The sequence below is a fragment of the Sorex araneus genome, chromosome 8, assembly GCF_027595985.1.
Source record: "Sorex araneus isolate mSorAra2 chromosome 8, mSorAra2.pri, whole genome shotgun sequence".
NCBI lineage: Eukaryota > Metazoa > Chordata > Mammalia > Eulipotyphla > Soricidae > Sorex > Sorex araneus.
In genome coordinates, this window is record NC_073309.1 from 44468817 (window position 1) to 44489997 (window position 21181).

At 60.6% G+C, this 21181-nt stretch overlaps 1 protein-coding gene across 1 annotated transcript; it reads left to right on the forward strand.

Moving 5' to 3' along the window:
- Window positions 1-1332: 1332 nt before the first annotated feature.
- Window positions 1333-21100, forward strand: MAP3K10 (mitogen-activated protein kinase kinase kinase 10). Its single transcript, XM_055145268.1, has 10 exons — window positions 1333-2912; window positions 10746-10926; window positions 12722-12870; window positions 13317-13492; window positions 14649-14895; window positions 16919-17035; window positions 18687-18852; window positions 18933-19045; window positions 19334-20026; window positions 20498-21100. The coding sequence occupies exons 1-10, from the start codon at window positions 2225-2227 to the stop codon at window positions 20818-20820; spliced, it is 2853 nt and encodes a 950-aa protein (XP_055001243.1). The 5' UTR covers window positions 1333-2224; the 3' UTR covers window positions 20821-21100.
- Window positions 21101-21181: the final 81 nt, after the last annotated feature.

The following is a 21181-nucleotide window of genomic DNA, read 5'->3' on the forward strand; positions in this document are numbered from 1 at the left end:
AGTGGGGAAGGCGTTTGCATTGCACACGGCTGACCCAGGTTCAATCCCCAGGAACCATAGGGTCCCTCAAGCACCATCAGGAGTAATTCCTGAGTGCTGAGCCAGGAGCATCTCCTGAGCATCACCGGGTATAACCCAAAAAGCCAAAAAAGACTCCACAAAAACTCAGGTTGGCTGTATGCAACGCAAACACCCTACTCACTGCACTATCTCTCCTACCCCAAGACCCAGAAGTTTTACTTCTTCCATGTTTACATACCTCAAGAAGTTACTGGACTTTGGTAGGACTTGCTTTCCTCCTTTAAATGGGAAGCCTTTGGGGGGGGGGGAGCAGCGGTTAATCAGGAGCAGGTTTGGGGCCATATCAGTGGTGCTCCAGGAACCTCTCCTAGCACTGTACTCAAGAATCAGTGAATCCTGAATCTCTGAGATCCAACTGGGATCAGCTGCTTACAAGGCAGATACCTTAGCCCTTGAATTCTCTCTGTGTTCTTAAAATCATATTTATGGGACCAGAGAATACAGTGGGTAAGGCACTTGCTTTGTACCGGTCAGACCCAGTTTCAATGGTCTGAGTGCAGAGCCAGGAGTAAGTTCTGAGCATCAGGTGGGTATGGCCTCGAAATCAAAATAACTATGATTTGCTTTTTTTTGGAGGTGGTGGTGGGGGAGTGTAAACAATTAGACACTGTGGTTACCATGATTACTAAGGACAGATCCCCGGCCTCCTGCATGCAAAGCACCCCCGTCTGCAATGTCATCTTTCTGGATACCAGCTCGCTTGGTTCGGTTTCAATTTTACAGTTTGCGTTTGATTCCGGGCCTTACATTTGGATACCCTGCCCTTTGATTCCGGGCCTTACATTTGGATACCTTGGAGAAGTGACCTGTTCCCTTTGTGTCATCTGTAAAACGGAACCTTTGCGTGAGAGTGCAGACCACTTGGCTCAAGAGGCCACACTTAGCGCCCTCAAATTGAAGTTTCTACAGTGTGAGGTGGTGGTGAGGGCGGGCAGTTCTCCTGAGTCCAGAATTGAGCGTTGGGGTGTGCGTGTGGTGGGGGCGGGCGGGGGGGAGGGCAGCAAGCAGACGTGACTGTAACATCTCCAGGGACAGTAAGCACATCCTCCCAGCCGCGTTCCCCTCCCACCCACACTCCGCAGAGGCCCAGCTAAGCGCCGGACCCCCAGGCTGGCAAAAAAGCACCAGCCCGCTGTGGCGTTTGCAGGGCTCCTCCCGCAGGGCCAGATCTCGGCGCGGACTACATTTCCCGGCGTGCACCTCGGGCCAGAGCTCCTAGGAGCCGGCTAGTTGCGAGGATCTCGTCGCGGCGACTCGAGGGGCTCCGGGCAGTGACCTCCCTGCAGGCAGCTCCTGTTCTCACTTGGCGAAGCGCGTGTGTCTCCGGGAACCCCCCCTTGGACGGCAGCCCCGCGCTCTCCGCTCTCTTCTCTTTGTGCACCCGGCGCACGGGCCCCAAGCCGCTGTAGCCCCCCGCCAGGAAGGGTTCTTCGGGGCAGCTGGGGGTCCCCGCGGTGACTTGAGAGTGGCAGCCGAGCTGCAGGAGGGGAGACTCAGGGGAGCCTGGCGCCGGGCCTCGAGACGGACCGGCCGGAAACTACAACTCCCAGATTGCACTGCGGCGGTGCCTACGTCACTCTGGCACCGCCGGCGGCCCGGGGTAGCGGCGCGGGCGGGGGCAGGGGCTGGGGCCGAGTGGGGAGGCCGGTGCTGGGGATGGGGGTCGCCCGGCCGTCCCGCGCGTGACAAGGCCGAGGGGCGTGCCACCCCGTCCCGGGGCGGGCGCCCCGGGGCCCCGCCATCCCCTGCCCCGCCGTCGTGGCCCGGGATGCGGAGCCGGGGGCCGCCGGTGGAGCTGCGCGGGGTGAGAGGCGCGGGGAAGCGGGCTGCCTGCCGTCCTCGCCCTCGGCCCCCGCCGGCGGGCCCCGGCCTCTTAGCGCGCTGACATTCGGGGGGCACAGGTGAACCCGCCCGCCCAGTCCCCGCCCCCTCCTGGACCGCAGCGTGTCTCGGTGGGAACGACCCTGCCCTTTGCAAGAGGCTTTTTCTTGCTCCCTGCGGAGGGCCCCCCAGCCATGGCCCCCAGGTGTCCCCTGGAACGCGCAGGGACTGCCCCCCATCCTGGCCGCTGGGGCCCCGCCGCCTGCCGCTGGCCCCCGGTGTGAAGCGGCCTCCAGCAGCCCCCGGCCCACCCCCCCACCCCATGGAGGAGGAGGAGGAGGAGGGGGCGGCGGCCAAGGAGTGGGGCGCGACCCCCGCGGGGCCCGTCTGGACCGCGGTGTTCGACTACGAGGCGGCGGGCGACGAGGAGCTGACCCTGCGGCGGGGCGACCGCGTCCAGGTGCTCTCGCAGGACTGTGCGGTGTCGGGCGACGAGGGCTGGTGGACCGGGCAGCTCGCGAGCGGCCGGGTGGGCGTCTTCCCCAGCAATTACGTGGCGCCCGGCGCCCCCGCCGCGCCCGCCGGCCTGCAGCTGCCCCGGGAGATCCCGTTCCACGAGCTGCGGCTGGAGGAGATCATCGGCGTCGGGGGCTTCGGCAAGGTCTACCGGGCCCTGTGGCGCGGCGAGGAGGTGGCCGTGAAGGCCGCGCGGCTGGACCCTGAGCGCGACCCGGCGGTGACGGCCGAGCAGGTGCGCCAGGAGGCGCGGCTCTTCGGCGCCTTGCAGCACCCCAACATCATCGCCCTCCGGGGCGCCTGCCTCAGCCCTCCACACCTCTGCCTGGTGATGGAGTATGCCAGAGGGGGCGCCCTGAGCCGGGTGCTGGCCGGCCGCCGGGTCCCCCCGCACGTGCTGGTCAACTGGGCAGTGCAGGTTGCCCGAGGCATGAACTACCTACACAACGATGCCCCCGTGCCCATCATCCATCGGGACCTCAAGTCCATCAACAGTAAGTGGTGTCCTGCTCCCCCCCCCCAAAAAAAAAAGGGAGAAAAGAAAAACTTGCATCTGCAGAACCTGGTGAGGCCATGAGACCAGGGAGCCGGACCTCGAGACACCCAAGGCTCAGCCTGGGGCTGGAGGGGCCTTTGCCTTCAGGGCCAGGGGGGAAAGAGGGTCAGTAAGACAGGGGGCCGCCAGCGTCCCAGGTGGAACTGCAGTGCGGGCAGCCCCCAGGATGGACTCGGGCACAGGCCTGCCCCCTCACAGCCCAGCTGAGGCTCAGCAGACAGCAGCAGGAACGGCCTGGCTGGGAGTCAGGGACCTGTGGGCCAGTGATTGCTGAGTGCTCTGTCCCAAGTGCTCTGCCCTGGGAGTGCTCTGCCTCATTTGCTGTCCCAAATACTCTGCACCAAGTGCTCTGTCCTGAGTTCTCTGTTCTGAATGCTCTGTTCCCATATGCTCTGCCCTGAGTGCTCTTTCCCAGGTACTCTGCTCTGTGTGTTCTGTCTTGAATGCTCTGCTCCGCGTGCTCTGCCCCAAATGTTCTGTCCTAAGTGCTCTGCCTCATGTGCGCTGCCTCATGTCGCTCTGTCCTGAGTGCTCTGTCCCAAGTGCTCTGCCCCAGTGCTTTGTCCCTAATGCGCTGCTCTGTGTGTTCTGCCCCTAGTGCTCTTTCCTGAGTGCTCTGTCCCAAGAGCTCCACCCCATGTGCTCTGCCTGAGTGTTCTGCTCTGTGTGCTCTGCCCCATGTGCCCTGTCCTGAGTGTTCTGTCCCGAGTGCTCTGCCCCATGTGCTCTGCTTTGTGTGCTCTGTCTTGAGTGCTCTGCCATGAGTGCTCTCCCCCAAGTGTTCTGTCCTAAGTGCTCTATCCCAAGTGCTCTGCCCCATGTACCAAAGCCACAACCCTGGTTTCTACCAGCAGCCACAGTCTCCCCACCCTTTACCCCCTATGGCATCCCAAAACGCCTCTGGACATTGACATTTTTTTTCTTGCTTTTTGGGTCACACCTGGTGATGCTCAGGGGTTACCCCTGGCTCTGCACTCAGGAATCACCCCTGGAGGTGCTGGGGGACCATATGGGATGCTGGGAATCGAACCCAGATCGGCCATGTACAAGGCAAACACCCTGCTTGCTGTGTTATCGCTTCAGCCCCTGGACATGGCCATTTAGGGAGGGTGTTGGGGCCACACCTGGCTGTGCTCAGGGGTCACTCCTGCTGGGGCACTGGGGACTCGGGGTCGCTGGGGATTGAACTGGGATCGGTCACATGCAAGGCAATTCCTGTTCCTTTTTTTTTTTTTTTTTGCTTTTTCAGTCACACCCAGCGATGCACAGGGGTTACTCCTGGCTCTGTGCTCAGAAATTACCCCTGGTGGTGCTTGGGGAACCATATAGGATGCTAGGATTCGAACCTGGGTCGTCCGCGTGCAAGGCAAACGCCCTCCCCGCTGTGCTATCGCTCCAGCCCCAGCAGTCCCTATTCTTTTTTTCTGATCAGCCAAATTAATTTTGGTTGTGGGGTCCCGCCCCAGCAGTGGTCAGGACTACTCCTGGCTCTGTGTTCAGGCATCACTCCTGGTGGGCTCGGGGGAACATATGGGGTGCTGGGGATCAAAGCCAGGTTGCTCCCTGCTGTACTGTCGCTCTGCCCCCAAGCCAAATATTCTTGAGGGAGGGGGCTAGAGAGCTAGTACAGCAGGAAGGGTGCTTGTCTTATACTCAGTTGAGCCATGTTTGATCCCTGGCACCACCTAGGGATCCCCTGAACCCTGCCAGAAGTGATCCCTGAGCACCGAGCCAGGAGTAAGCCCTGAGCTCCGTGCATGTGGCTCAGAAACCAAAGAATAAGAATATTCTTGAGGGAGAGGGCTGTGAATCACTGCCAGTTAAAAACTGTGCCCTGTCCAGCACTTTTTTTCCCCCTGTGTGAACCCCTGGACTTGATCTCCATCATGGGAAGGGAAGAACCGGACCGCTTCCTGAGCGAGCAAGTTCAGGCAGAGCGAAAAGGATGGTAGAAGGGGCTCACGGACAGGCTTCCAGGAGCCAAGGCAATAGTATAGCAGGAAGGGAGATTGCCTTGCACATGGCTGGCCTGGGTTCAGTCCGCAGCATCCAGTATTGTCCCACAGACCTGCCACGAGTGATCCCTGAGCACACAGCCAGGAGTAAGTCCTGAGCTCCATGAGGTGTGGCTCCCAAACAAAAAAAAGAACAAGCTTCCCGGCCTAGTTGGTTGAAAGAGGACTGGGGCCAGGTGGCAGGGAAGGTTCCCAGGGACCACATCTAAACGAAGCTCTGTATCAGCAGATATTAATTGATTGCCTCTTAAATACAAGCCCAGCTGGCACCAAGGCAAAATGCTCTTCTGGTCTTTGGAAGCTAAAGATCGCATCCCTTCCAGATGTTTCCAGACCCTGCCCTCCACCCATGAGGATACAGCCCGGGGACGGCCCCTCCCTGATGCTCACATCCCTCCCTGCCGCATCTCCGCTCCTCATTCCCATGCTCACTCTCTCTTTCTCCCCTTGTTTTCTTGTTAAACAAGATCTAGCTGAAGGCCCAGTGCGAGCCAGAGTCCAGCCCTCCCTGCACACACCAACCTGGGTGTGATCCCCTGCACCCCAGATGGTCCCCCACACACTGCCAGGAATGATTCCTGCATGCAGAGCCAGGAGGAAGCCCTGAGCACAGCCAAACCCCGCCCCCCACCACCAAAAAATAAAAAAAATAAGAGAAGGTCAAGCGGGGAAGTTGGTTATTCATCCTCCACATTTTGGAATTTATTTAAATCTTGCCACATTTGGGCTGGAGTGATAGCACAGCGGGTAGGGTGTTTGCCTTGCACGCGGCTGACCCAGGTTTGATTCCCAGCATCCCATATGGTCCCCTGAGCACCGCCAGGGGTAATTCCTGAGTGCATAAGTCAGGAGTAACCCCTGTGCATGACCGGGTGTGACCCCAAAAGAAAATTAAAAAGAAAATCTTGCCACACTTGGGGGTAAGGTGGTGAAGGAGCCCCCGGGTGTCGCCCTGGAGGTCCCTCCCAGCGATTCTTGGCTGGTAATTTAATGTGGGGGGTCCCAAGGACTGTCCAGGATTATGCCAGCAATGCCAGGGGGGTGTCCAGGCCTGCCCCTGCAGTGCTCCAGGGACTGTGTGCCCGGGGTGAAACTGGGCTTGACTGCAGGGAAGGCCCGGGCCTGCACCGCTCTGCTCGCTGTCTGCCCCCCAAGTCCTCCCATTTGTCTGTGCCCCGCCAGGTGCCACGCAGAGACTACTCCAGGGCTTGCTCAGTGGCCCATGTAGGATGGGGCAGGGAGGGAGCGGTCAGCGTGGGCCTTTGGCATTTGAGGGGCACATGCCAGCTCCCTGAGCTCTCTCCCCACCTCCTTCCTGCATTTTTATGTTGGCGGCCCTGCTCCCACGCCAGCCTGCTGGTCTGAGCACAGAGGGACAGACTTTCTCCCCACCACCGACCCCGTCAGACACCCCTAGCTCAGCAGAGTGTCCAGGTGCCCGAGCAGTGCCCAGGCTGGGGGGGCGAGCCAGACAGTGCCAAAGCCCTCTGTGAAGCTTGTGCTCAAACTTCCAGTTGGGGGCTGGAGCAATAGCACAGCAGGTAGGACGTTTGCCTTGCACGCGGCTGACCCGGGTTAGATTCCCAGCATCCCATATGGTCCCCCGAGCACTGCCAGGAGTAATTCCTGAGATGCAGAGACAGGAGTAACCCCTGTGCATCACCGGGTGTGACCCAAAAAGCAAAAAAAAAAAAAAAAAAAAACTTCCAACGGGCAAATGGAGGCAGGGGGCCTTGATGCTCCCCGGGAAGATTGGGGTCCCTTCCCAGCCCTCCTTCATCCCTGTGGATTCATAGCTCATGAGTGGCCTTAAGGACACCTGAGATTTTCTGGAGCCCGTGCCACCCAGGAAAATGTGGGTGGGACTTTCTAGGCTGGCGTTTCCTATTCAAGTGCTGGGGTGCTGGGCTGGAGTGATAGTACAGTGGGGAGGGTGTTTGCCTTGCACGTGGCCTACCTGGGTTCAACGCCCAGCATCCCATACAGTCCCCCAAGCACCGCCGGGAGTGATTAATGAGTACAGAGTCAGGAGTAACCCCTGAGCATCACTGGATGTGACACAAAAACAAAAAACAAACAAAAAAAGTGATGAGGGGGGCTGGAGAGATAGCACAGCGGGTAGGGTGTTTGCCTTGCACGTGGCTGACCCGGGTTCAAATCCCAGCATCCCATATGGTCCCCTGAGCATGGCCAGGGGTAATTCCTGAGTGCAGAGCCAGGAGTAACCCCTGTGCATTGCCAGGTGTGACCCAAAAAGCAAAAAAAAAAAAAAAGTGATGAGGGGCTGGAGCGATAGCACAGCGGGGAGGGCGTTTGCCTTGCATGCGGCCAACCCGGGTTCGATTCCCAGCATCCCATATGGTCCCCTGAGCACCGCCAGGAGTAATTCCTGAGTGCAAAGCCAGGAGTAACCCCTGTGCATCCCCGGGTGTGACCCAAAAAGAAAAAAGAAAAAGTGATGAGGTGCCCCTGGCCCAGCCTAGGAGAATGGCCTCTGAGGTACAACCCCCATCCCATCCCCCCCATCCTTCCTCATTCACAGACAATCTCTATCCTTTACTTTTTGACTTTTCTATTTATTGGTTTTGGGGTTTTGGGGGGTCACACCTGGCAGTGTTCAGGGCTATCTCCTGGCTCTGTGCTCATTCCTGCAACTATATGGGTTGCCAGGGTTCAAATCTGGGTCGGCTGTGTGCAATGTGAGCACTCCGGCCCCCTCTTTGATTCTTTCAACCAATAATCATTTTGTTTGTTTGGATTGGGGGGGCCACACTTTGGCAGTGCTCTGGGTCTACTCCCAGCCCTATGCTCAGGGGTCACTCCTGGCCTGGTTTACACCCAGACCTCCTGCAGGCAAAGTGTGTGCTCCAGCCTGCTGGGTGAGCCTTCAGACCCTCCACCATTATTGTCGCTTGGGTCACACGGTGATGGCGGCGGTCATGTTTGTGGTTTTGACATACAATCTCACAGCACCATAAACCACCTCAGAGTGCCCCCGACACTCCCCCACTGTCTCTGTGGCACTTCTCGTCTGACTCTTCCTTTCTCCCTCACCCTGCACTCTACTGCTTGGTGATGTCCTTTTGGTGATCAGAGACCACGCTCTGTCCTCATTCCCGCGTTCTGGCTCTGTGCCACACATGAGTGAAGGTGTCCAGTGTTTTTGATTTTTTTATTTTGATTTTGATTTTGGGGGGCCACATCAGCGGTGCTCAGGACTTATTCCTGGCTTTGCTCCCAGGAATCGGTCACTCCTGGAGGGCCTTGGAGGGACTATATGGGGTGCTGGGGATCGAACCTGGGTCAGCCATGTGTAAGACAAGCACTGGATAAGCTGTCCTACCTCACTGGCTCCCAGCTGGTATTGGTCCTTCTGACTTGCTTCACTGGACACGAGGCCCTCTGGGTCCATTCAAGTTGCAGCAAACTGGAGGGTTTCGTCTTTATTCACAGCTGTATAGTTCTCCATTGTGTTTTAATATCCCACAGCTTCTTTTTTTTCTTTTTCTTTTTTTTTGGGTCACACCCGGTGATGCACAGGGGTTACTCCTGGCCCATGCACTCAGGAATTACTCCTGGCAGTGCTCGAGGGACCATATGGGATGCTGGGAATTGAACCCGGGTCAGCCGCGTGCAAGGCAAATGCCCTACCCGCTGTGCTATTGCTCCAGCCCCTTCCCCCAGCTTCTTGATCCTTGGACATAGGGTTGTTTTCATTTCTTGTAATGAACATAGTCGGGGGGGGGGGTCGGTGTGTGTGTCTGTTAGTCTGTGTGTGTGATGTGTGTGTCTGTTTTTTTGAGTTAATGTTCTTGTGTTCTTGGGGTTTATGCCAAGAGGTGGGGCTGCAGGTCATGTGGAAGTTCTAGTCTTTGCTTGTTGTTGTTGGTTTTTATTTTGGTGTGGTTTGGGGACCACACACAGCAGTGCCCAGGGTTTACTCCTGGCTCTGCACACAGGCCTCATTCCTGGCGAGGCTTGGGGGACCAAATGGGGTGCTGGGGATTAAACCCGGGTTGGCCACATGCAAGACAAGTGCCCTCCCTGCTGTGCCATCGCTCCACTCCGGAAGTTCTATTCTTATGTTTTAGAGAAATCTCTGCTGTTTTCCCTAGAGGCTGGACCACCAGAAGTGAATGAGGCTTCCTGTCTCACCACATCCCCCTTCGCGCTGGTTGTTCCGAATTTTTATTTATTTTGTGGGGGGGGGGGTGGCAGCAGGGGGTTAGGCTGCCCCTCGTCCTGTATTCAGGAGTGAGCCCGGGTGGCTCTCAGGGAACCATATGTGGTGGCAGGAATCACACCTGGGCCAGCAGGATGCAGGGCAAAAGCCTTAGCACCTGTACTCACTTTGACCTGTTTGCAGTCTTTATGTGGTGCCAAGGGTTTGAACCTGCTTCGGCTGTGTGCAAGGCAAGCACTTTCCCCACTGTCCTGTCTCTCTTCTATATGAAGGGTTTGTTTGTTTGTTTTTGGTAGTGGGTAGTGGCACACGTGGCAGTGCTCAGGACTTACTCCTGTCACTGTGCTCAGGTGTCACTCCAGTAGGACTCGGGGAAGCATATGGGATGCTGGGGATTGAACCTGGTTTGGCCACGCCCAAGGCTCTATCCACTGTACTGTCTCTCTGGCCCTCCGTATGTAATTTCTAAAAGGACTTTCCCCGGGGCTGGGGTGATAGTACAGTAGGGAGGGCATTTGCCTTGCAGAATGCCAACTCAGGTTTGATCCCCAGCACCCCATATGGTTACCCGAGCACTGCCAGGAGTAAGTCGTGAGCACAGCAGGGTGTGGCCCCAAAACAAGGAAAGAAAGACTTAGGGGTCCGATGACAGACCTAGTCAGGCCCTTGTCCCCCATTTTCTCACTATGTGGTCCTGGCCAGCCAGGTCCAGCACTGAGCCTCGGGCTGCTGGTAGGAAGAGAGCTTGTTGAATTCATCTATGGGAAGGTTTGGCGTCTGCCTGGTGTGTCCCTGACCCCTGACAAACCCCAACCGTGATGATTGCTATGAACCTAGGCGGCAAGCCAGCTGGCCTCTGGGCTCAGGGGAAATGTCAGCTAGATTCTGTCACCGTGGTACTATGTGACAAAGCACCTCCACAACTCAGTTATCTTTACTTTGGTTTTTTGGTGTTTGGGCCACAGCCAGCAGTGCTCAGGGGAGACTCCTGGCTCAGTGCTCAGGGGTCGCTCCTGGCAGTGCTCGGGAAACCATACTCAAGTGCCGAACCCAGGCTTCCTTCTTGCTTTCTATGCACTCTGCCCACTGAGCCATCCCACTATTCCTTGAACTTGGCAGCTGCCACGGGCTCCTTCCTGTGATGCTGATCAGCCCCGGGGGTGGGGGGGGGGGACACCGCAGAGCTACCCTTGGTGTCTGTCCCTGTCTGACACCTGCTGGTGGCCAGATGCAAGAGAGCAGAGGGCCAAGGGGCAGGCACAGGTGGGCCCCCCTGAGGCCTGGGCTCGCTCAGCGCTTCTGCTGGCCAGAACATGCCACACGGAGTCTCCAGGGACAAGTGTCTCTAATGAGAAGGATCGTGGAGGTGTGGACAGAGGCCAGGGGAGGGCCAGGCTGGGGAATGCATGCCACCTGGAGGGGGCTCAGGCAGCGGCAACACCATCTGCCTCCCCTCCCCTGGGTCTGGAGTTCCAGGGTGAGAGTGGGGGGGGTCCCCCAGAGGGGCTGGGGCAGGGCCCGCCTATCCAGAGGGCCTCCGCGCATGGACCCTCTCTTGCCCTCTCCCCTGCAGTCCTTATCCTGGAGGCCATCGAGAACCACAACCTCGCAGACACGGTGCTCAAGATCACAGACTTCGGCCTCGCCCGAGAGTGGCACAGGACCACCAAGATGAGCGCGGCGGGGACATACGCCTGGATGGCCCCCGAGGTCATCCGCCTCTCGCTCTTCTCTAAGAGCAGCGACGTCTGGAGGTGCCGTGGTAGGGCTGGGGGGCCGCCTGGAAATTCAGGGTCTGGGCCTGCAGGCGCCTACCCTGGGGCGGAGGGGCAGGGGGGCGCCCTGGGGATTCAGGGAGTCAGAGAATGTGGCGCGGGGTATCCCTCAGACACCCTTCCCGGGGCTGGAGCGATAGCACAGCGGGTAGGGTGTTTGCCTTGCATGCGGCCGACCCGGGTTTGATCCCCAGCATCCCATGTGGTCCTCCAAGCACTGCCAGGGGTAATTCCTGAGTGCATGAGCCAGAAGTAACCCCTGTGCATTGCCGGTGTGATCCAAAAAGCAGGAAAAAAAAAAAAGAAATCAGACACCCTTCCTGCCCTGCTTTACTAAATAAAAAGCAGGAGGCCAGAGGTCAGTGGGTGGGGGTGGGGGTGTGGAGACAGAGGTGAACAGACATACACAGCGGCCACTTGCAGGGGCAGGAGGTAGAGACACACTGAGCGGGAAGGGCTGTCTCTATGCTAAGAAAATTTCCCCACAGTGCCAGAGAGATTATACAAGTACCAGTTCAGGTGTTCCCCTTGCACTCGGCCGATGCCAGTCCCGTCCCTGGCACCACATCAGGTCCCCTGAGCCCCGCCGGGAGCCATCCCTGGCCCCGCTGGCTGTGGCCTAACAGACCAGAAAGGACGTTTGTCAGGCGGCCTTTGGGCTCCTCCAGGAGCACAGGGAGGTGGAGAAGCGCTCTGAGGGCCAGAGGTGGCTTTGGGGAAGGAGCCCCTCAAAGTGACCCTGACGTACCCTCCGCGCACCGCAGACTCCAGCCACCTCCCCTTTGGCATTCTCAGCAGACCTGGAAGAAGTGTGTGGACGGGCAAGCAGGGAGGCTTGCAGGTCTGGCGTGCCCCAGGGGCTGAACTCACTGTGGGAAATGCAGGCTCAGGGTCCAAGCTGTTAGGAGCACTGGGGTGGCCGTCAGTTGAGTGGTTCGAGGCCGTGGGTGCCTGCACTACCTCTTCCCTGTGTGTCCCGAGGCAAACAGCCTAGCTTCTCTGAGCCCAAGCCTGCTCCCGGGACAAATTGGGTCATACGGGTGCCTCCTGCCTTCCTGGGCTGTGGTGAGGGCCACTGAGCATGCCCAGCATGGGGTGGGCCTGGCTAAGTGCTTTCATGATCAGTGCCCAAGAGTGTTCACTTATTATCAGAGTTCAGTGCCAAGGGTTCTGCAGGAACCTAGAGGAAGAGCCTCTACCCCAAGGGCACGTGAGTGGACACTTAAGAGGACAGGTCGAGGGGCTGGAGAGGTAGCACAGCAGGTAGGGTGATTGCCTTGCATGCAGCCGACCCAAGTTTGATTCCCAGCATCCCATATGGTCCCTTGAGCACTGCCAGGAATAATTCCTGAGTGCAGAGCCAGGAGTAACCCCTGTGCATCGCCAGGTGTGACCCAAAAAGAAAAAAAAAAGGATGACAGGTCCAGGGGGACAGAGCAGGAGGGCTCCCTGACTGAGGGAACTGCATGTGCAAAGGCCGGGGGTCACAGGCACACTCAGCTGCTCAGTGGCAGCCAAGAGCCACAGAGATGAGGTTTGGCAGCCATCAGGTCAGCGCTAAGAGGGCATCTTTGCCCCTCGGCCCAGGACACCAGGAGGGTTCTTGGGCAGGGATGAGGGAAAGTAGGAAGGCCACACGCCGTCAATCCGGGCCCTCCCCGGATCAGAGAGAGTTCTTGTGGGTGTAGGGGTGAGGGAGGCCCCTGTGATCTGGCAGGGCTGGGATCCAGGCCGGGAGGGCTGTGGAGTCACACCTCCTCTCTTCCACTGGCAGCTTCGGGGTGCTGCTCTGGGAGCTGCTGACGGGGGAGGTCCCCTACCGGGAGATTGATGCCCTGGCTGTGGCCTACGGCGTGGCGATGAACAAGCTGACGCTGCCCGTCCCCTCCACGTGCCCCGAGCCCTTTGCCCGCCTACTGGAGGGTGAGCCAGGGCCCGCCCCCAGGGGAGTCAGGGCGGGGGGCTTCTCGCGGGGTGGCAGAGATCTCCGGCACCAGCATCCCCCCCGTAACCTTCCATTGCAGTGGGCCCCAGTACAGATGCAGAAGGGCAGAATCTCCCCCCAGCTGGCCCCAGACCATCACATTTGGCGAGGCCCACAGCCCACCAGGGCTACCTATTAGGGCTAATCACCAGGGACTCCTCCCGAAGCCTGGATCTGACCCCCACGGGGCCAGGCTTCCTGGGCTCCACACCCCCCCACAAGCCAAGGTCTCGCTGAGGGGCACAGTTGCTAGGATGCGGCCTTGGGACCTTTCCCCGCGGGCTTCGCGGCAGCTGTTTGTCCCTGAGTCCTGGGAGGACCTGCCTTCCGCTGAGTGGCTGACGCCCCGTGGCGTGGCCTCTGACCCCGTCCACTCCAACCCCAGAGTGCTGGGACCCTGAGCCCCACGGGCGGCCGGATTTCGGCAGCATCCTGAAGCAGCTGGAGGCCATCGAGCAGTCCGCCCTGTTCCAGATGCCGCTCGAGTCCTTCCACTCGCTGCAGGAGGACTGGAAGCTGGAGATCCAGCACATGTTCGACGACCTGCGGACCAAGGAGAAGGTGAAGGGGTGTGGGGGGCAGGGGGAGCGCAGGGGGCCGCTCCTTGGGGCCATGCCAGGGCCAGGGGCCTTGTATTTTCTTTCGTGGTGCTGGAAGTTGAGCCCAGAGCCCCACATAAGCAAGTACCCCAGACTGCCTCCGCGGCAGAGGGGGGATGTTTCTTTGGGAGGAGGGCGCGTCCAGCGGTGAGCGGGGCCATGTGGTGCCGATGACTGAGCCCGGGTCCCCGCACACAGCAGTGCGCGCAGGGCAGTGCCTCCTTGGGCTAGGGAGCCGGCTCAGGGTCTGGTTCCATGCAGGAGGGCCAGGTTTGCTCTCCCGCAACTGCAGAGTCCCCCAAGCACTGCCAGGAATGAGCCCTGAGCACTGAACTTGGGAGTCACCTCTGGGCACCTCCAGGTGACCAAAACCAAACACAAAAGCAAGTCTTCTGCCGGTGACCACGTGGGAGCATGGCTCTCGCGTGAACCTGCAGGCGACCCTGCTGACACCTAGGATTGGCTTTGTAATTTTTTTTTTCTTTTTGGGTCACACCCGGCGATGCACAGGGGTTACTCCTGGCTCTGCACTCAGGAATGACCCCTGGCGGTGCTCAGGGGACCATATGGGATGCTGGGGATCAAACCTGGGTGGGCTGCGTGCAAGACAAACGCCCTACCTGCTGTGCTATCACTCCAGCCCCCAGGATTGGCTTTGAATTTAACAAAAATGCCAGAGAAAAGAGCAATTATTCAGAGTCAAAATGTTGAGGTCAGATGAGGGGCTCCTGAGCCGCAGCCTTCTTGCTGCTTCTCTGTGGGTTTTTGAAGTTTTCCAAGTCTAAGTTTGAAACAAGATAAATCAGAGCAGACAATAGAGAAGGGAAGACCCCTTGCGCTGAGGTCATGGGGCACCAGCCAGCCTTCACCCCAGCCTCCCCTCGCCCCTGCAGGGACACTGCCCTGATGACCCCCACAGGCATCTGTCCCCTTGCAGGTGCCCCCACCCCCCTGCAGCCATCCCTCCCCCACCGAAGGCACCCCCTCGCCCCTCTCCCCTGTAGGCGCCCCTTTACCCCTCCCTGCTGAAGGGCTCCCTTGCCCCCCCTGCAGGTGTCCCCTCACTCCTCTCCCCTGCAGCTGCCCCTCTCCCCTGCAGCCGCCCCTCTCCCCTGCAGGAGCTCCGCAGCCGTGAGGAGGAGCTGCTGCGGGCGGCGCAAGAGCAGCGCTTCCAGGAGGAGCAGCTGCGACGGCGCGAGCAGGAGCTGGCGGAGCGCGAGATGGACATCGTGGAGCGTGAGCTGCACCTGCTCATGTGCCAGCTGAGCCAGGAGAAGCCCCGGGTGCGCAGGCGCAGGGGCAACTTCAAGCGCAGCCGCCTGCTCAAGCTGCGGGAAGGCGGCAGCCGCATCAGCCTGCCGTCAGGTGAGGGCCCGGGCGGCAGCTCCCCCCGACGTCTAAGGAGTTGGCGTAATCACCCCCGTCGAAGCAGAGCCTGGCAGTTGCCCTCCATGTGCCCCCTCGGAACACGACCCACTTCCACCCCCTGAGTTCAGCCCATGAGACATGAATCTCATTTTGTCATTGCATCCCCGTGTGCACACGTGCGTGCATGCGTGCGTGCGTGCATGTGTGGTGCCAGGTGCCAGGGATGGAGCCCAGGGCTACCACATGAGCCTCCGCCCCAGCCCTTTTTGTTTTTGATTTTCGACTTGCACCTGGCAGTGCTCAGGGGCTGCTCCGCGCCCCACCCGCGCTCCTGGTGGTGCTCTGGAATCAGCCCTGGCAGAGCCCATGTGAGCTCAGCCCTGGCACCCCGCCCACCTGCTTTCTTGCTATTTGGGGGGAGGGGAGGGGCCACACTCAATGGTGCTCAGGGCTTACTCCTGGCTCTGCACCCAGGGATCATTCCGGCAGACTCAGGGGACCATGCCAAAAAAAAAAAAATCAAAAGGCTGGTGAAACTGCCAGTGTTTCCTGCCATTCTGAGAAAGCCGGACCTCTCCCCAGGGTCCGTCTCAGAGTTGGATCTCAGGACTTCATCAGGCTCTGTTCTTCCCCAAACTCTTACCTCCAGTACATTTGCCCGGCAGTTTTTTGGGGAGGTGTCACACCTGGCAATTCCCAGGAGTTACTCCTGGCTCTGCCTCAGGAATCACTCCTGGAGGTGCTCAGAGGACCATATGGGATGCCGGGAATTGAACTCCAGTCGTCTGCATGCAAAGCAAACGCCCTACCCGCTGTGCTATCACTCAGGCCCTCTCCAGTGTGCCTTGGAGGAGCCACGTTCACAAAGGGAGAAGAAATGGGAAATCAGTTTCATGATCGCTTTTGTTCAGCCCAACACAGCCAAAATGTCAGGGTGCTAGGTGTCACCAGCCGCATGTCAGCTACCTTACCATACCAGATCTCCACAATCCACTGTGTCTAGGCACGTAGCCCCCAACTCTCACTCAGATACTCGACTGTGTTATCCATCATAAACTTAACATTTATTTTTATTTTATCTTGGGGGTCATGCCCAGCTTTATGTTCGGGGATTGTACCAGCAGTGCTGGGATGGGGTACTGGGGATGGACTGAGGTACTGGGGATCGAATTTGGGGCTTCCCACATGCAAAGCCTGTGCCCCAGCTATCTTCCCATCCCCAGAGGATCCATTCCTTCCTTCCTTCCTTCCTTCCTTCCTTCCTTCCTTCCTTCCTTCCTTCTTTCCTTCCTTCCTTCCTTCCTTCCTTCCCCTTCCCTTTTTTCTCTTTCTTTCTTTCTTTCTTTCTTTCTTTCTTTCTTTCTTTCTTTCTTTCTTTCTTTCTTTCTTTCTTTCCTTCTTTCCTTCTTTCTTCCTTTTCTTTTTCTTTTTTTTCTTCCTCTCTTTCTTCCTCTCTCCTTTTTTTTCTTTCTTTTTGACCTTTTGGGTCACACCTGACTGATGCTCAGGAGTTACTCCTGGCTCTGCACTCAGGAATCACTCTTGGCGGTGCTCAGGAGACTGTATGAAATGCTGGGAATTGAACCTAGGTCAGCTGCATGCAAGGCAAATGCCCTACCCACTATGTTACCACTCTAGCCCTGAGGATCCATTTATAAATGCTCCTTTCAATAAAGGGAACTCTGCATTTTGTGGGGTGCACGAGCCCCAATTCCAGGGCTCCATTCCCACATGTGGCTCCTGTCCACCGCACTGGACACTCAGGCCCGTGCCCTCAGACCTCCGAATGCGTCAGAGGTATCAGGGGCCTTGGCGCGCCGCAGCTAACTGGTTGCACCTCACTCCCAGGATGGCAGGTGCGGTGCATCAACTTGCCACGAATGTGCGTTTTCCCAGTGACCCCACCTTCAGGAGGGCAGAGGGGCAGCATCCCGCCCCCTCTCCTGCCCTTCCCCGGGCAGAGCAGCATCCCCAGGGCCCCCAGCGGGGCAGCCACTGAGCGGAGTCTCTGCTTCTGCAGGCTTCGAGCATAAGATCACAGTCCAGGCCTCTCCCACGCTGGACAAGCGGAAAGGATCGGACGGCGTCAGCCCCCCGGCCAGCCCCAGCATCATCCCCCGGCTGAGGGCCATTCGCCGTGAGTACCCCCAGACTTCTCAGGGGCCCCCGCCCGGCACCGTGTCAGAGATACAGCAGGACCCGAGTGTCATCGGGAAAGAAGCCAGAAAGTTCGGGGGGAGGGGCCGGCCTTGCCCTGGCGGCCTGGGTTCCACCCCGCCACCCCATATGGTTTCCCGAGCCCACAGGAGTGATCGCTGAGCACAGACCAGGAGTAAGACCCGCTGGGTGTGGTCCCCAAGCCAAACAAAAGCCAGGGGGGCTGGCAGGCGGCTCAAGTGGCCGAGCACATTAACAGGGGGCCTGACTCGGCCCATCACCCCCAGGCCCTGGGCACCCTGGGGGCAGCCCTGGCAGCTGAATGTGGCCCTGTGACTCCCAGCCATCTAGCACAGCCAGGAATGGACCCTATTATTTATTTATTTATACTTTTTGTTAGAGAGAGAAAGAGAGAAAGCCACAGTTAGCCCACTGGGGACTGTGCAATAGTGATGAGCATCCCGAAGGCCGGCTGGAAGGAGGCTGAAGATGAAGGGAGAAGGTGCCATTGCCCTTCCGAGAGGCACAGAGTGAAGAGCTGAGGGCAGGCAGCTGAGGGCCCTGAATGAGCCCGGCAGGAACCACAGGGAGGGGCCTGCAGGGCCCAGCTGGAAAGGAGCAGAGGGAGGCGGGGCTAGAGGCCGGATGGCCGAGGGCAAGGGGTCTGGGTCTCCCTGGGGGCCATTGTTTCGTTACTGGGGTGCTGGGACCTGCACCCGCAGGGGCTCAGTGGCCACGTGGTGCAGGGCTGGGACCCGGAGCTGAGCCGCCTGCTGCCCCGGTGCTGTGGTGCGGCCCCGGGGCTGGGGGCCCGGCACAGGGGTGACAGGAGGGCCTTTCTCCTCTGGCTGCTGGGGGCGCATGGTCAGAGGCAAGGAGAGGGGTCAGGGGCCCCCGTGGGGAAGGTGCGGCTCCGGGGCAACACCTCTGGCCTCGCACCCCTGCCGCCTCTCTGTGTTTGTTGGTGTCAGGTGATTTGGGGGTGATTTTGATGAGGGACAGGGACTGCCACAGAGATGGTGGCCAGTATCAGGCCCAGCCACTGTGCGGGGTCGGAGAAGACAGCAGCAGATTCTGCAGGGACCAGGGTCCCCCCAAGCCCCCGCCCACAAAGTGCTTCAGCCCTTCCCCTCCCTTCTTCCCTCTCCCTCTTCCTCCTCCCTCCTCCACCTTCTTTCCCTCCTCCCTCCCCCTCCTCCTTTCCTTCCTCTCCCTCCTCCCTCTTTCTCCTCCTCCTTTGCCTCCTCCCTCCCTCTTGCTCCCTTCTCTCTCCCTCCTTCCAGTCACTGGTCTCTTGTTGGCTTGGGCCCTTCCCCTGGCATGTCCTGCCACAGGGCCTTGGCATGTGCCCCCTGTGCCCTCTACCTTTGACCCCCTTCCCTGTTTCCCATTGTGCTTTGCATCCCCTAGCACCCCACTTTTCACGTAGGAATCTCAGGTCCCGGAGCGTCACCACTGAAATGCCAGTTGGGGGTAGCGGGGATTGTTCCCAGCTCTGCTACGGGGTGTGTTTAGAAGGGCGGGGGGAGCTGTAGGGAGGGCCAGCAGGAAGGACTCTGAGGGGGGACACCAGGGGACGGTGGATCTGAGGCCCTCGGGGAGCTGCAGTACTGAGCCGCTGTCCCACGCAGTGACCCCAGCCGATGCGGGCAGCAGCGGTAGCAGCAGCGGGGGCAGTGGGACGTGGAGCCGCAGCGGACCCCCAAAGAAGGAGGAGCTGGTCGCCAGCAAGAAGAAGGGCCGGACCTGGGGCCCCAGCTCCACCCTGCAGAAGGAGCGGGCAGGAGGAGAGGAGAGGTACTGGGGGGCGGAGCTGGCCCGCACCCCTCCTGCTGCCCGCCCACCCCCTGACACCCACCCCCTCGCTGCCCCTGCAGGCTGAAGGCCCTGGGAGAAGGCAGCAAACAGTGGTCATCAAGTGCCCCCAACTTGGGCAAATCCCCCAAACACACCCCCATCGCCCCCGGCTTTGCCAGCCTCAATGAGATGGGTAAGAGGGGCGGCGGGGAGAGTTTCCAGGTCCGAGGGGTCCGCGCCTGCCGTCCCCAGGGATCGGGAGGCGTCCGTGGGCTTGGCTGACCGGTGGGGCACCGGTGGTTGCCGGGAAGGGACCCGCCCCCCCAAGCCGTCATTTCTAGCCTCAAGTGGCAGTGGGAGGGGCAGGTTGGCAGCACGCAGCGGGGCGGTGGGGTCCGGGTGCGGGGCAGCCGGCGGCCCCCCCATCCGGCGCCCCCCAGCTCCCGGTCCCGAGCCGAGCTGCGGCCTCTCCCGGTTGCAGAGGAGTTCGCCGAGGACGGCAGCGCGCCCCCGTCCCCCCACACCACCCCGTCCTACCTCACCGTGCCGCTCCCTCCTGAGCCGTCCCCGGGGGCGCGGGGCCCGGGCGAGCGGGCACTGACGCCCCCGGCCCGGTCAGGCCACGGCGGCCGGCGGCGCTGCGAGCTGGCCCTGCTGGGCTGCGCCACGCTGCTGGGCGCCGTGGGCCTGGGCGCCGACGTGGCCGAGGCGCGCGCGGCCGACGGCGACGAGCACCGACGCTGGCTGGACGGCCTCTTCCCCCGCGCCGGCCGCTTCCCGCGGGGGCTCAGCCCGCCCGGGCGCTCCCCGGGCCGCCGCGACGACGCGGGCCCCGGGCCGCCCCCCGCGCCGGGCCTGGCGCCCTCGGCCACCCTCGTGTCGCTGTCGTCCGTGTCCGACTGCAACTCGACGCGTTCGCTGCTGCGCTCCGACAGCGACGAGGCCGCGCCGGCCGCGCCCTCCCCGCCGCCCTCCCCCTGCGAGCCTGAGCCGCCGCCCAGCGCCAACCCGCTGGTGGACCTGGAGCTGGAGAGCTTCAAGAAGGACCCGCGCCAGTCGCTCACGCCCACCCACGTCCCGGCCGCGCGCGCCACGAGCCGCGGCCACCGGCGGACGCCCTCGGACGGGGCGCTGGGGCAGCGGGGCGCGGCCCAGCCGTCGGGCCCCGGCCAGGGTGAGTGCGTGCCCCGCGTGCGTGCCCAGAAGGTCCCCGCGCGGCCGCGGCTCCTGCAAGGCAGCGCGATGCTCTGCGGGGGCTAGTGCGCATACTCCAATGATCCAGATGCGGGCTGAAGTTGGCGACGATCCCCGAGCGCGGCCCTGATCTGGTCAGAACTGGAGTGGGGAGAGCAGAGAGATGGCAAGGCGGGCAGCACTAGCTTTGCAGGTGGCCCACCCAGGTTCCATGCCTGGCATTCCATAGGCCAGGAATGACCCCTGGGCGCGGAGCCCGGTGTAAGCCCCGGAGCACCGCTAGAAGCAAAATACACATTTTTAAATTGAAAAAACCTGGGGGCGGGGTGCTGTTTAAGTCCCAGCTGAGATCCACTCAGCCCAGAGATGCGTTCGGAGCCGGTTCCTGTTAGATCCTCTGCTCTGGCCGGGTGCGAGGCTCTGACCCCGCCCCCCCCCCACCTCTCTGCAGGCCTTCGAGACTCCCAGGACTTCCCCCGCCTGCCGGACCCCCAGGCCCTGTTCCCGGCGCGCCGCCAAACTCCTGAGTTCCCTGGCCGCCCCACCACCCTGACCTTCGCCCCCAGGCCCCGACCTGCCTCCAGCCGGCCCCGCCTGGACCCCTGGAAACTGGTCTCCTTTGGGCGGACACTCAGCATTCCACCTCCCGGCAGGTGGGAGCCGGCGGGGAAGCTGGGCACGGCGAGCGGGCAGCCCACCCTGTTGGACCTGGACATGGAAGGGCAGAGCCAGGACAGCACGGTGCCCCTGTGCGGGGCGCAGGACTCCCGCTGACACCCGCCGGCTCTCCCGCCCGCCCACCGGGGCAGCCTTGAATGTAGCGTCCCAGGCCTGGCCCCGGCCCACTGGGCCACAAGACTGGGGAGGCCCTGGGCAGGAAATCCACTATTTATTGGGGATGGGGGGAGGGGGACTTAACTTATTCCTTTGTACCCCAGGGGGTGGGGCCCGTGCCCACCCTGCAGTGGGGGAGGGTCGGCAGGGACACTCAGGGACAGGGCATCATGGGGCGTTTGGCACAAAATGCAACATTAAAGGTCACCCTGCCCCTTCCCCTGCGTGTGTCTCGTCCCCGCTTGCTCCTTCAGGCTCTCTGGCCTGCCGAGGCCTTGGTGCATGTCCGCTCCCGGTGCCC

Bases quoted from the DNA above. Each gene is read 5' to 3' on its own strand.
- MAP3K10 (XM_055145268.1), top strand. From the start codon at position 2,225: ATGGAGGAGGAGGAGGAGGAGGGGGCGGCGGCCAAGGAGTGGGGCGCG. The intron at 2,913-10,745 runs GTAAGTGGTGTC...TCTCCCCTGCAG, and splicing joins GGACCTCAAGTCCATCAACA to TCCTTATCCTGGAGGCCATC. The intron at 18,853-18,932 runs GTACTGGGGGGC...CTGCCCCTGCAG, and splicing joins CGGGCAGGAGGAGAGGAGAG to GCTGAAGGCCCTGGGAGAAG.